The sequence below is a fragment of the Galleria mellonella genome, unplaced genomic scaffold (genome assembly GCF_026898425.1).
Source record: "Galleria mellonella isolate WM207_F2 unplaced genomic scaffold, CSIRO_AGI_GalMel_v1 utg116, whole genome shotgun sequence".
Classification (NCBI taxonomy): Eukaryota; Metazoa; Arthropoda; class Insecta; order Lepidoptera; family Pyralidae; genus Galleria; species Galleria mellonella.
The window spans coordinates 1,457,625-1,473,640 of NW_026441978.1; the positions used below are offsets into that span (position 1 = coordinate 1,457,625).

The 16,016-nt window shown below is 39.0% G+C and overlaps 1 protein-coding gene across 2 annotated transcripts in view; it reads left to right on the forward strand.

The window, feature by feature from the left end:
* Nucleotides 1–15,979, forward strand: part of LOC113514011 (protein winged eye) — a 157,100-nt gene extending 141,121 nt beyond the window's left edge. For both annotated transcript variants that reach the window (XM_026897997.3, XM_052894420.1), the window contains exons 9-14: nt 8,256–10,744; nt 11,055–11,277; nt 11,366–12,045; nt 12,483–12,683; nt 13,033–13,194; nt 13,794–15,979. In XM_026897997.3, the coding sequence (XP_026753798.2) occupies nt 8,256–10,744; nt 11,055–11,277; nt 11,366–12,045; nt 12,483–12,683; nt 13,033–13,194; nt 13,794–14,027 (3,989 nt within the window). In that variant the 3' untranslated portion in view covers nt 14,028–15,979. The remainder of the gene's footprint in view (nt 1–8,255; nt 10,745–11,054; nt 11,278–11,365; nt 12,046–12,482; nt 12,684–13,032; nt 13,195–13,793) is intronic.
* The last annotated feature ends 37 nt before the right edge of the window (nt 15,980–16,016 follow it).

Genomic DNA, 16,016 nt, shown 5'->3' on the forward strand with positions numbered 1-16,016 from the left:
TTATGGACATAACAGAGTATACTGTTTCGCCCACGATACCCCCCCATGCGTTGCCATTCCTGAGGACTCAGGTGTTATTCCTCTGTACCCTGTAACTTCACGCCATATTCCACCCTTCAAACTGAAACACAACCATGCTTCACGGTTGAATTACGAATGCGACAGAGGTACCCAAGCAGTCGACTTTTGTACAAAGTCCCTCTGGTAAAATATCTATATATCGTCGTACATTATTACGTTTTTGGTGCATTTAAGAGTTAAACAAAATAAATAATAGGCACGTCTGGATACCGATGGCGGGAAAAAAGGTTGTCACCCATTTCGATATCACCCGTACCGGTCGGATATCTATATTAATTTCGAACAGGTTCTTTATTTTGATATTGTATATTGGATAATCGTTACTTCATACCTATATCCGATATTGGGCCAATATATGCATATTGTGATTGTAATATATCTACAGATATTGATATCGAGTATCTGTGCACATCCTAAACGTTGACTGGTAGAGAATGCCTGTAGCATTAAGTCTGCCTTTTGTACTATATTTTATTTGTTAATAAAGTTTAAATATTTGTTTATATAACTCATTTGTGGTTGGTAGACTGTGGGAGGGTTGTTTGTTTCATCGTTTTTCGACTCGTGCCACTATAAATTCCGAGTTGCAGTACCTAATCGAGGGCTGTTTTAAAAAGATGTTAACTATTTGGATTGCAGGCGATATTTTAACAGTAGTCATGTTATTTTCCTGTCTCCGATGGTTTCGTCTATATACTAAATGCCAATCATAAGTCCATGCACACGGTGGTCCTTTTTATTGTTGAGTTTGAGGTTGAATAGATTCAGTAGATATCTTTCTCGGAAAATATTTAAGGGAGTCAAAGAGAAGTCTTCGCAATTTTTTTTTTTAATGGAAGATAATGAATAGAATAATCCCGCCCGCGCTATTGGATTTTGCCAGTAGTTGCCGCGCTTGGCAAGCGGGTTAGGCTTTGGGACATTCTATGTCGGTACCACACGGCGACGAAAATACCTACTTATTCAGCTATCAGAATATGTGTTTTTGCTGTTTGCAGCCGACTTTGTGTGCGCCTCGTTTTCAAATTTTTCTGTTTTCTTTTAAACAAACTAACTAAACACATTTTGCAACATTTTGCTCCGGAAAAAGTGACCTATATCGTAAACACACGTTCACGTGGCGATCGAGATGTTTCGTTGAATACTTATTATTTTTAAATTTAGAACGCGGAGTTAGGTATTTTGCTTTGCAATAGTTTTTGCTCCGCAAAAAAAATGCCGCCCGTGTTTCGCCATAAATTCATATGGGATAATGGGACCATCAATTCATAATCAAGTATGCAATATGAAAATTTTATCAGATTTATTGAAAATTTAGTTTGTCAGTTTAAATAGAAAGAAAGAAAGAAAAAATTGCATAAACTAACGTAATAAAAAAATAGTTAAGATTTTTTTAGGCAAATTATGAGATACGCATTTATGGGTTGCATTATTGTTTTTTTATATAGTATTACCATGATATTAATAAGAAAATGACCATAAATCCACAACAATCAATTCATATCAAACGCGAATTCCACACGGGAACTGTCACTTCACTTTAAATAACCAAAAAAAAAGCAATAAAGAATCTATCGTAAAAACTTATCGATAACCCTGAATTGATATACGCCGGCAGCTCTAATTCCGCGGCAGCCGCCCCTTTCGGCCCGCCCACTGGCGCGTTCCAACCAATCAGGCGGCGGCGCGCCTCCGCAGGCGGGCTTTCATGTTCGCCGCCTCGAATATTTTTAGTGTTGGGAATGAGTTTTTTGTGTTTACGTTTTTTTTTTGTTTGCGTTATGGTATAATGGCGATTTGGAAACGGCCGTTACGATTTCGCAATCGGCGCTCACGCGACGCGCGATGTGTGATTATAATTTAATGTAACCTTTATATTTAGATGGATCCTGTGTCAGATTAGACAGATATCGGTGCTTGGCTGTCAGACTTCTGCACTTGGCCGACAGCGTCGCAGTTTTTTTTTTATATCTATTTATACCATAAGTTACTTATCTGCTGCGTAATATACAGAGCTGAGTGTTTAATAATTTGATGGATAGATGTAAGAAGCTGGATAGCAGTAGGTAGATACTAGGGGAAAAAGGATTGTTAGTAATAGGGACTTAAGACGTCAGGTCGTGATTCATACGTCTACGTTTTTTTTTTATACCACTGAGGTGGCAAACAAGCATACGGCCCACCTGATAGTTAGTAGTTACCGTAGCCTATGAACGCCTGCAATACCAGGGGTATTACGCGCGCGTTGCCGATCCTGAAGAAACCTCTTTACCTCCCTTTTGAAGAACTCCATGCTGTAGTCTCTTGGGAAAACCTCGGCAGGGAGCTCATTCCATAACCTGAGTGTTCGTGGGAGGAAACATCTCTGAAACCGCGCAGTACGCGACCATTGAGGCTGTAGGACATGAGGATGAACTCCCTGTTGATAGCGAGTGATTAATTGTCAAATACGTCACAATGGGCCATCTGACCTAACTTCATCCTCACCTATCATCCCTCACTGGTGACAGTGTATCTATACCAACAGCGCGGGCGGGTTTACCATTTCATTGTCATCCATAAAAAAAAGTAGGTAGATATTTCGATAAATCACAGGTAGTTTTGATAAATTTGTTTTCATTTCCATTCACACAGATTTACTTTTTCATCATCATCTGCATCATATAGTGAACTGTCCACTACTGAACTTAGACCTCCCGTTTTGCCAGTACTTGCCACGTTTGGTAAGCGGGTTGGCGAGCACAGTTAGGCTTTGGCGATGTTTTAAGATGCTGCTGCCCGTCCCTTGACCATTAAGTTCCCTTAGTCGGGGGAAAGGGATTGTTAGTAATGGAGACTGAGAATCCTATTGCTAGCAATATACCCAACTAGGTCGACCTCCTCGCGGTCCCCCCTGGAAACTATCATGGTTAATTCATGATGAATTCATCATGATAGGCTAACTGGCCTGTTTTCATTCTCATCTATCACCCTTCACTGGTGCTCCGCCAGCGTATCCCGTTAGCGCAGGCAGGGTTACCATGCCATTTTCATCCACCAAGTTCCCTTAGTCGCCTCTTACAAGAATGATAGGTACCTACTTAATTCACTTAAAATCCCGCCAATTTTTCATATTTGAAGTTAGTACTACAAAATTTACTCATTGCCATTATTATTTCAGCTTATGTCCACTGCTGGACATAGGCCTCCCCCATAGACTGCCATAAAGAACGGTCCTGAGCCACCTGCATCCACTGACTCCCTGCGACGCATTTGAGGTCGTCACTCTATCATTAGTAGATATCTGATAGTAAATTAATATAAACTATTTATCTATTTACTTTAATTGATATTCTTTTTTTTATACAACTTAGAATGGCAAACAAGCTGACGGCCCACCTCATTGAAAGTGGTAACCGTCGCCTATAGACATGAGCAGTGCCATGGACATAACAGAGTATACTGTTTCGCCCATGATACCCCCCCATGCGTTGAAAATAAAGTAAAAATATATTATTAAAATATAACAATTATATTCCAATTATTATTGTGCGATTGGAAAATCACGAAGCGGACGCGACCTGAAAGTGAACATCTCCTACTTCGAACATTATTTTTATAGTGTAACTAACTTTTACCCGCGACTTTGTTCGTGTGACCTGGTGTATTTATTGACCGGGATAAAAAGTAGCCTATATCCTTCTCCCTCCCATGTAGTGCGTGTATACTAAATTTCACATTAATTGGTTAAATCGGTAGGGCGCGGTGGGGAGGGATTGTTAGTAATGGAGACTGAGAATCCCATTGCTAGCAATATACCCAACCAGGTCGACCTCCACGCGGTTCCCCCTGGAAACTATCATGGTTAATTTATCGTTGAATTCGTCACGATGGGCTAACTGACCTGCTTTCATACGCATCTATCATCCTTCAGTCCAGCCAGTGTATACCGATAACGCAGGTGGGGATACCATTCCATTTCACCCATCAAAAAAAATGGAGACTAAGGGCCCCATTGTTAGCAATATACCCAACCAGGTCGACCTCCAGGTGGTCTCCCCTGAAAATTTGTTCCTGGTTTATTCATCACGATGGGCTAACTGACCTGCCTTTTCATACTAACCTATCATCTCTCACTGGTGCCCCGCCAGCGTATATCGATAGCGCGGGCAGGGCGGGGTAGGTAGGATGATAATGAAATGGTAGCCCCTACCATTTCATTATCATCCATAAAAAAAAAAATTAAAATGTTCCTATTAAAAAGGCATTTTTTTTACATCTAAATCTGTTTCGTATTCATGTCACGTTTTATATTATAAACCAATCAATCACAGTATCTCAGTATCATCAATTTGAAATAATTATATGCTCCATCCTTATCGCACACGTGCGTTGCGCGCATCTCCATTTCTTTTTAGGGTTTCGTTCATCCGAATAAAACGAAACCCTTATAAGATCACTTCGTTGTCCGTCCGGCTGTCAAGTCCCTTTTTCTTAGGAACACGTGGAGGTATCGAGTTAAAATTAATATCATGTACTCAAATCTGTAATCTCTTAAAGCAGTGAAAAAATCAAGCTTCTGAATCGGCGCAATCAAAACATACGATCGTTTATGTTCCATTTATATTGCATACTTTGACATTCGCAAAGGAAATCCAAACCTATAGGGTACTTCCCGTTGACCTAGAGTCATGAAATTTGGCAAGAAGCAATATCAACAAGTAAAGAAAAAAGTTCGAAATCTGTAAATTTATATATTCTTTATTGCACTAAAACAATATATTCGACAATTAATTTAACAACTTGTTAGCAAGGGAGGACTTATCTCTGAAAGAGATCTCTTTTTTCATACGACTTAGAATGGCAAACAAGCTGACGGCCCGCTTGATGGAAAGTGGTAACCGTCGCCTATACACATTAGCAGTACCATGGACATAACAGAGTATATAGTTATTTAAAAAAAAAACACATCATGATTTTGTAGGGAACCCTCGTTGCGCGAAACCGACTCTCGCTTGATCAGCTTTTTTTAAAATAGAGACGCGAAATGAATATTAAAACAATCGAATCGGAGTCTAAATCAATTAGAGTTTTCACCAGTGGGAGACTGTACAAAAGTCGTTTGCTTGGGTACCTCTGTCCCATTCGTGTTTCTACCGTAAAGCAGTTGTGTTTGCATGTCTGTGTTTCGGTTTGAAGGGTGGAATATGGCGTGAATTTACAGGATACAGAGGAATAACACCTGAGTCCTGGTTGGAACGCTATGTCAAGATAATGAAATGGTAACCCCGCCTGCGCTAACGGTATACGCTGGCGGGGCACCAGTGAGGGGTGATAAGTGAGGATGAAAGGGCAGGTCAGTTGGCCCATCGTGATGAATACACCTGGAATTCAGCACGATAGTTTCCAGATGGAAGTCGACCTGATAGGTTATATTGCTAGCCATGGGACTGATAGTTCGCATTACTAACAATCCCTTCCCCCCGCATGGGGGGGTATCATGGGTGAAACGATGTACTCTGTTATGTCCATGCTACTGCTCATGTCTATAGGCGACGGTTACCACTTTCCATCAGGTGGGCCATCAGCTTGTTTGCCATTCTAAGTTGTATAAAAAAAAAATTAAGAACAATTTGATAGCGAGTAATTATCTAGTTTTCATATAAATTAATGTAATACACCTAGTGTATTCACGGCCTAATAACTTTTGGGGCGTCTCGCTACATTTCGTGCGTACGCCGTGTGTAAATGGTGTTTTGATGGTCGCGTTAAACAATTTCATTGTACAGATCGGAGTGTTATAATTGTTACCACGGATATGGTGTTTACCTTAAATTTACCAGCGCCGTGGTACTTTTATCTATTTAGGTGAACATATAATTATCAATGTTCCAGCCTTTTTGGCAGGGGGGAAAGGGATTGTTAGTAATGAGGTCTAATAGCTCGATTGCTAGCAATAGACCCTCTCAGGTCGACCTCCACGCGGTCCTCAGGAATGGCAACGCATGGGGGGTATCATGGGCGAAACAGTATACTCTGTTATGTCCATGGTACTGCTCATGTTTATAGGCGACAGTTACCACTTTCCATCAGGTGGGCCGTCAGCTTGTTTGCCATTCTAAGTTGTATAAAAAAAAAATATTTGATGAGTAGGTAAGATTTTGTGCAGTTTGTATGTTGTGAGGGTAAAGACAGGTCAGTTAAGCCATCATGATTAATTCACGTGGAACTGAGCACGATGGTTTCCAGGGCGGACCACGAGGAGGTCGATCTGATAGGGTGTAATACTAGCAATGGAGCTGCTAATCCATTGCTAACAATCCCTTCTCCCCCTGTATCTATAGTTTTGCATACGTAGTTTTATCGCGCTATCAGTATACACTGGCGGGACACTAATGAAGGATAAAGACAGGTCAGTTTGTCCATCGTGACGAATTCCACAAAAATCAACCACGATGGCTTTTAGGGGGAACTGCGTGGAGATCTCAATAAGGTATATAGTAAGCAACGGGGTTTTTAGGCCCCATTACCAACAATCCCAATCGCAACGTATTTACCTAGTACGTAAGTAAAACGGCTTCATGTATCTAAAAAAAAAATATATTTACAGATTCGACCCGTAGTGATTTTATCAAAATCTGTTCAGTATTTTAGTTTTTGTATCGAAATAGCCGAAATAGAAACACAATCTTTAATTATATTCAAATAAAATGCCGATTTCTAACAATAATATTTAATTATATATCATACCTACTTTATTTCTTCCATTTATAGTGATGGAGTTGGTAGGATCTATTTGAAATTTGAATTTTGCCCATAATAAAAGTATTATCAAATTTAATTAAGACTACATAAATATATACATAAGACAGTTAACGGCTAATATGATAATAATAAAACATAAATATCAGGAGATGGACCGCACAAAACAATGCGTAACAAATTAAAACTATCACTACTCTAGAATACGAGTACAGCTCGTCGTTCACATTTTGGTCACAGCTCGACATTCCGACAAACCTCCGGAAATGTAGCCACAGCATACTGATTGGCTACCTCTATCTACTACTCATTAGTTATGCTGTCCTAGTATAATGTTTATTCAAGGAATAACATCTAAGTGGGGGGATTAAGTGGTCATTGCGTTATGATAGGGACGCGGCGTGGGTTGCCTGTATTGAAGTTCAATTTATTATGTTATTATTTTTTATGATTTTTGACCGCGATCGAGTTTGGTTCGTGTATGGAATGATGGGGATTGTTAATGCTATAAACTTATGACTACGTAGTTATAATATATGTGACCGGAATATAATTAGGTGTTTGACGGACGTATAAAGTATAATAGTAATTCAGGCCTTATTTTATAGTTCGTCAAAATAAAACATAAATAGTTGATACTCGTACTGATGTAGAATTGCATTCAACAAAGTACAGAAATCGTCGGCTAGTGCCCAGTTGATGCAACGAGGAATTTGGTCCTCCATCTGTAGAAACGGCGCTGGTAGGAGAGGAGGGCAGCGACAATAATAAAATAATAATATAGAGAGAGGCTTACCAGTATAATTTCTTAAGACGTACACAATATAACAATAATATATCAATCAAGTAGAAAAACAAAATAGTTATCAAAAAGACATATTCATAATATAAAAATATAAATCTAAAAGATAAACTTATATAAAAAGAGGTCTGTCGCCAACAATCCGTAGATAAAAGTCGCTGGTTTGTATAAGCCCTTAAAGTCGTAGAAAGTGGTGGAGAAATCTATACAATAACTCTGTTTCTAATAGATATTTATTAGTTTTTCTAAAAGAAGCATTCGTATAGTATCATTATCTCAGCTGTTATCTGTCCACTGCTGAACATAAGCGTTCCTTAGACTGCCAGAAACACCAAGGAACAGTTTCGAACTGCATCCGCTGATCCCTGTAATATATTTGAGGTCGTCGCTCCGTCTAATGGGGGATCGTCCTACACTGCGTTTGTACGGGATTACCATTCAAGAACCCGTTGCTGCAGAATAATTATTTATATTTGGACTAAATAAATTTTAAAACCCGTTTATGCATGAAGCAAGAAGAAAAAAACGTAAAATAACTTCTTTAGCAGTCCATTCTCTGTGCTTAACACGCAAAGAATTTGTGTAATGATAGTGGAACGTCAAATTAAAATTAAATTATTTCATTTTCCAGCTCAAATGTCCATGGAAAGCATGATGGTGGGCGGCGTGGGAGTCGGTGGCGTGGGTCCCGTCGGCGGAGGCGTCTCATCCGTGGGTGGTTACCAACTGGTTCGCGAGCCCACCACAGGCGCTTTGCTCCTGCTGCCGTCTCCACCGGATCTGCCCCACACCGTAGTTTGGGGCGGTGTTCCTTATCCCTCCGCCCCTCTTCTCTTACCTCCAGCACCGCACCCTTCTCATCTCCAACTATTGCCTGGAGATCTTCTCGCCTCTACTGCAACTTTGCAGCACACACATACACATTCAACCCGATTAGTGACTTTAGCACCTGCGCCTGCTCCCCAACCCCATCCAGTTCATACAGCTGACAAAAGAAAAGTAATCCAACCTCTTTTAACATCTCACGCCTTAATAAAAATAGAACCGGAACCGCCGCAGGAAAAACCGCAGCCTCAATTTGCTCCAGAACCAGTGCAACAACCAATTCTTACCACGACTCATTTGTATTATCAACCTGATTTCGCGGAACAAGCCTGCAGAAGTCAGGCGACATCGCCGGCTGCTCCGCCTACTCCACCGCCTGAAGTTCCTGAAACTCCAGCGCATAAAGATGCCTCGAATCAAACAGATCACATCGACGACGATGATGATTCGCCAAATCAAGCAGATGAGGATGAAAGAGATGTTGCATGTATCGGTGTTGCTCATTTCCCTGAGGAATCTACTATGGTACAAACTACGGCACCAATATTGCAAGCTCCACCGATCGATAGTGCCGAAGAATCGTCTTCAGAAGGGCTTGCAAATTCTGCTGTAGTTGGTGCGGTGGAGAAAGCTATAGATGCAATAGAAAGGGATGAAGCTCTTGTGGATAACTCCAGTAGCGGTGGATCTCATGATTTAATGATTGACACGGCAAGCACTTCACCTACGTCTCAATCATTGTCACAACTACCACCATCACGACCTTTGGTCGACGTCAGCGGATTGGAACTTCTTTCTAATAGCATAGAACAATTTGAACGAACAACACCTGGAAATAGTATGCCGACTTTAGATGCACCGGTACCTTTGACAATTGATACAAGAACCACTTCGAAACTGAACATAATGATAAAAACTTCCCCGAAATCACCACCTCGGACTTCAGAAATAGAACCTAGTAGAAGATTTGAGTTTCCAACAACAGAGCCGAGTACTAGTGAGAGAACTAAACCGTCTCTTGATGGTTTGGGGTTATTATGTGCATTAGCAGAGCAAAGATTTAGGGAAGAAGTAGTGGAAAACCCTTCACAAAATTTATGTATGTCTTCCCGTCCGTTTATTAAAAGTGAGCCCCTACTCAGTCCCACTGATAGAGATAGATCGGCTGAATCTTCTAAAAAAGAAAGACACAGGCAAAAAGATAGCGATTCTTCAAGTGAAAGAAGAAGAAAAAGAAGTCGAGATAGGGAAGACAGATTGAGGCATAAATTAGAAAAGATGCGACGACATAAACGTGAAAAGGAACAAGATGAGGCAAGGAATAGTGGTGGTGAGTTAGAAGCTAGTTGGCGACGAGTAACAGGTTGTTCTTGTGGAACATTGAATTGTACGCATACATCAACGGTGCCTTCTGCTCATGCTCTTGTTAATGCTATAGAAAAAGATATGCGGGAACGATTACAAGATTTGCAACGTCAATGTGATGAAAAGAGAGCCCAATTAAACGCTTTAACTCCACCATTACCTGCATTGTCGACTCCTTCAACGCCTTCTACTCCTGCCTTGTCTCCAGATTCAGATAGAGGTTCTTCTAAAAAACGCAAAGTAGGTAGACCTCGTAAAGTTTCGAGTCCTGATTCAACTGAAACTATTGTTGCAAAAAAACCGAAATCGAAGAGCAGTCTTGTTGGTTATCTGTTAGCTAAAGGCAAGCTGAAAGGAGGTATTTTGTGTTCAAGAGGAGAGCCATCAAGAGAAGATGCTAATCGGACAAGTAAAGTTCGTCCAAAATTGAAGGCTGAACCAATTTTGAAAGTGCATTCTGAAGAAGAAGAGACCGAATGGGGCCTTAATAGATCTGCTAGTTCTTCCATGGAGAGTTTAAATGAAGTACGTCAAAAGAACCGAGAGAAAGTTGATCGGTTAGTTCGAAAACATTCAAGAGATGATTTACCTGAACTTGAATTTGCTCTGCGAAGGGGGAGTGGTTCAAGTGAAAGCGACAAAGAGAGGCGTCGTGCTAAAAAGAGACGTAAGAGTGTTAAATCCAAAGAAAGGACTAATGATGAGGTTAAAGAACCCACCCCTCAACCAGTAGTACAAACAATATCGAAATGTACATTAACAGAAGATAAACTGGATTCTTCTCCTCGGGTACTCACAGCTATGGGAGGCTTGTTCTACGCTGGAAAACTGAGCGCAGTGCAGGCTCCTGATGTATACGCCATTACTTTAGACGGAGAGAGAGGGAACAAACCTCATATATTATCGAGAGAAGAAACTTTAAGAGATGCTGTAAGTAGATATTTATTTACCGATTATATTTATTATGTCCATAAACGAGGTTACTTCTACTTTCTGGACTAATTGGATTTGTTATGAACAATTCTGTAGTGATGATAAATATTTAACATCATCACTACAGAATTGTTCGGAAATTTAATATACACACAGTTTTGGATATCAGTCACGTTGGATATTAGACCCATTGAAATATTAATGATTTACCCACTAAGGCCAGATTCTCTCTTATATCTCCAGATACTATCTAATATTTTTTTAATATTATATCTATTGACCAGTAATTTAATTATAATTATTTCAGATTCTCGAAGTGAATCCAGCATCGGTGTCAGAGTTACCATCTGGTACAAGAGTCTGTGCATACTGGTCACAACAGTACAGATGTCTATATCCTGGCACTGTAGCTGTGTCATCGCCAGATCCTCACGATGATAAATTTGTTGCTGTAGAATTTGATGATGGCGACTCTGGTAGAATAGCCATTGAAGATATAAGATTTTTGGAGCCCAATTACCCGGTTGTTGGTAAGTATTTTTATACTATGAAAAATTAAAGTGAATCAGTACTCAAATTTAGCTCCTGACTAAATAAAATGTATTATTATTGTTACAGAATATGAAAATCCTCTATTTACACTTGGGAAAAGAAGACGAAACACCAGTGTTAGCACAGAAGATAAAAAGGCTACTGCGTCTACGAGCGCTGAAGTAAAACCATCTTCTACCGACGCGGCACAGAAGGAAAAACAGGAAGAAGACCGGCATAGAGATCGAAAAAAACTAAAGAAGCACCGCAAAGATAAAATGAAACGCCATTCTAGCGAAGACGACCCGAACTCTGATTATGTTAAGAAAAAGAAGAAAAAACACAAATGTTGCGAAGAACATTGCAAACATAGAAGACATCACAAGAAACATCACAGAAAACATAGGAAGAGACATCATTCGAGTTGCAAGGAGCAGTCTAGCTCGTCTGGTGATGACCACCAGAGGCACAAGTCATCTTCTGATTATATAGATTCCAACAAATCAAATGAAGATTCTGTCGACTCCAATGATAGACTGTCTACGTTAATAGCTGTCGAGAAATCTCCAAATGACAAAATGAAGACTGTTATTAAAAAGGCTGTGCTGCCCAAGAAGGCCTTGGTTAAGAACGCAGTTTTAGATTTCAGCAATTTGGGAAATATTGTGGCGAAGAAAGATGAGGAGTCTAAAGATAATTTAAAAGACAGTGGTATTGGAATGGAAGAGGAAACTCCTTCGACTTCAAATTCTGACGGTGTCAAGAAGGTAAGAAATCAAAACTACATTGGTTTATTTTTTTTTCTGAGACGAATCTTTGTTTTAGAGTTCTGTACTGTTTCATCTCTTCGTGTTTTTTCAGGACGAAATATGATAATGAAATTTGTAATCTACGTTTAATGTTATATCTATTATTGGACTGCAATAATACCTTTTTCATACTATTATAAGACCCGTCGGATGATGAATGGGGTTACAGTAGTTTCTTAAAACTTCCTACTTTTTAAGCATTCATAGAAGTCACGCGGGATGCAAAAAAAAACGTAATACGCCTTTTTTGAGGCCCATGTTGTGGTCTCTAGGGAAAACCTCGGCAAGAAGAGCATTCCACAACCTGAGTATTCGCGAGAGGAAGCACCTCTGAAACTGCACATTACCTTTAGATGTACTGTGTGCTAATTATATGGTAACTACAAATTTTTCAGAAAACAAAACGCCGCACCGTATCGTCAACTTCATCAGAAGGTGGTGCAGTGGCTGGTGGTGGTGGAGTAAGCAAGATGGCGGCGTTCCTACCCGGCGGTGCACTCTGGCGCTGGCTGGGCGCGGCCTACCGCCGAACCGCGCGTCCACGACACCGCAAACTGTTCTACCGTGCTATACAACGCGGGGAGGAGACTCTACATGTAAGTCTCTTGTTGTTTATGAAGTCTTAGTACTTGCACTATAAATTATAATATTTATGCACTGTTTTTATGTATTCTTTTTTTTATTCTTCCGTAGATTCTTTTTAAATATCCCCGTCATCTTTTATTGTCGAAACCGCTTTATCTTTAAAAGTTTTTTTTTAATTACGTTGCTGTCCTGGATCAGATTCAATTTTGGTTAATTGGGTTCCATTCGGTTGGTTGGGTTGGAATTCGAGGTTTACCAGTTGAGAGTCATTATGTACGGATTGTCCGCAATATGACACCAACCTTCTAATGAAGTTTCATAAAAACAATATCTAATCAAGCCATGATCTCCTAATTGCAGGTGGGAGACGCAGCGGTGTTCCTGTCGACTGGCCGCCCGGACCGGCCGTACATTGGGCGCATAGTGGCGCTGTGGGAGGCACGGGGAGCGATGGCCGTGCGAGTCAAATGGTTCTACCATCCTGAGGAGACCACCGGTTGTCCGGAACCATTGCATTATCCGGTTTGTAGTTTTGTATATAATATAGTTTGCCACAATGTCACAGAACTACTTTATCATAATAGTATATTTGGCGTTCGTTCGTGACACATTGCTTGCATGGCTGTAAAGAATAGAATATTGGATATTATGACAGTGAAATCATAGGAGTGGTAATACTGCTGATGATAATGCAGCAAGAGAAAATATTTGTACAGTTACATGAAGACTTTTTTATTTTTAAATTTTTTAAGGGATTTTACTTTTTATTTTTTTATTTCGGCCGTTAACTACCCATTGCTGAACAAAAGCCTTCTCCATAAGAGGAATGTTGCTAGTAGTTGCCACGCTTGGCAAGCGGGTTGGCAACCGCAGTTAGGCTTTTAAAGATGTTTTAAGAGAGACGCTATTGCCTATCCCTCCACCATACGGTGGTCCATTCTATGCCGGGACACACCTTTTATATGATTGTGTTTATTTGAAAATTTAAAAATGTATTAAAATTGCAGTTGAAAGAATGAAAAAAATTATACCTGCATATAAATTTTTCTGTCACTTTCATAATATGTGGTAATTTATGACAGTAACTCTCAATATTCAATATTATTTTTCATTTTTTTCAGGGAGGTCTATTCGAGTCCCCACATACTGACGAGAACGACGTCCAAACAATATCACATAAGTGCGAGGTGTTGCCGCTCGCGCAGTACAAGGAGCGCATGGGCGACGACCCAGTCAAATACAGCACCGTTTACGACAACAACGACGTCTACTACCTGGCCGGTCACTACGACCCCACGCAGCAAACTCTCCGACTTGAACCAGACATACCTTTCGCGAGCAAACCAACCTCCTAAACTGTTCTGACATACTGGTAACAATAACTACAGTAATTGTCAATTTTGTTTTACAGTGCAATCAACTTGGTCTTAAATATATTATTTCTCATAAAAAAATATAACTTAGATAAGTTCAAAGTACACGATTTTACTATGTATATCTCGATGTTAGAGTGTATTTCGGTAGATTCTTTTGAAGTTCTTGTAATTTAAACTCGTGGAATGTTCAACGTAGCTTCGAGATTCACTATACAGGTCCTTAAAGTACAATGTAGATTTTTGAGGCTCAAATTGTGACATTTTTTCTCAATCGGCCGCCCTTAGAGGCGACTGTTTCCGTACGACTAAATGTTAAAGTTACCCTTGTTGAGTTATTTTAGTGGTATACCGTTTGCAATGTTGGCGTTTCGAGGAAACCTTGTATGGGCCGAGTTTGAAGGGTAAGGTGATTACGACAATAGACTGTGGACTGGCTGAGGAGATCGGGCGAGCGAATTGGTGATATGTGATTTATTTTTTATACGTGTAACGCTGTAATCTCAGTGTATAGGTAGTCGTATCTCCCATGTATATTATATTATATCTCCTAGATCTTTATGTATACGTAGTTATATTATAAATGTCTATTCTCTTCGAAACGCAATACTGTTTTCAACTAGTCCCTTTATTCAAAATTATCCAGTCATTTCTCTTAGTCGTGTACGAGGAATATCTGCGTAAAATATTTAGTTTCACAAAATGGGGAACTGTTTGTTATATTATATTGTTTTTCACTGATTTTATATTATTATTATTATTTTCTTTTTTTTTTTCTTTTTGGTTGATAATTTTATGTTGATTATAGTGTACTTTTATATCTAAATGGTGCTAGACGCTTGATATACTATATCTTTATTTCTCTATAGTTAAGACTGTAAATAGTTTCAAAATGTAGTCAGTATGTAAGTTTACAAATATACATTTACAATTGTATTGTACTTTTTACATTACGTAATAATTTTAATTTGGTAAAAAAAAAAAAACAAAAAATTATGCTTGGTCTAAAACGTTGCCATTTTTATGATTACAAAAATTCTTCTTTACGTTACTCATATAGTTTGTACAGGGTATGATCGAAGCCCTGCTCTTTATCCTTACTCATATCGAGAATTAATAAGGGACTGACAAGACAGGGATGTAGCTAGGTCGACCAAGGGTAGGAATGTAGGTAGGTTTTGTACGACGTGGCCAATGGAGTTTATAAGAATAGTTGGAAATGATTCAGCCTTAATATCGTTAATGTTAAACGAACGGATGTAGTTGTTTAATATTTCTTTTTTTTTTTTTCTTTTTTCTATTTTTAATAAGTCAATTGTGTTTGGTATTGTGGCCAATTGGCAGGTCACAACTATCGGACCTTCTACTCTAATGTTTTTGCGTGCATAGTACTTTGTTATTACGTATTAGGTTAAACATTGTTTATTTTGTAAGTTTATTTTTAATGATATTTCACTTTCAATTAATGAGCAAAAACACATGTTATATTGGAACCTAAAAAAAAATAAAGACAAAAAAATATATATACCTATTGTGAGAAATAAAAATCGGGGGAAAATATTGAAAAAAGTGGTATTTTTGTATTATCGTAAAGTGATTATTATTTTTAAAAGTGAAAATATCTGATGCAAAGTTATTATTATGATAAGTACAAACTTGTTGATGAACGACAATGGCTCGGCCCAGTGTGTGCACACTAACGCTAGGTTCAATTGCACGAACGCACAACAAACTCACGTGTGTGTGTATGTCATTACTGTTGTTTTGACTTCATATTAATATAGAGTTTGTTGTAAGTTCGTGAATTATCCTTATCCAGATCATTAGAAGGGGAAGCCATAAAATATTAGTTTTAAAGATTAATAATATATCAGCATTGATAATATAAAGATTATAAATAAATACGCTTAAATAAAATATTTTTGGCTGAATAATGTGTTTTATTTTAAAATTATCTTTTCAAAAGTCATT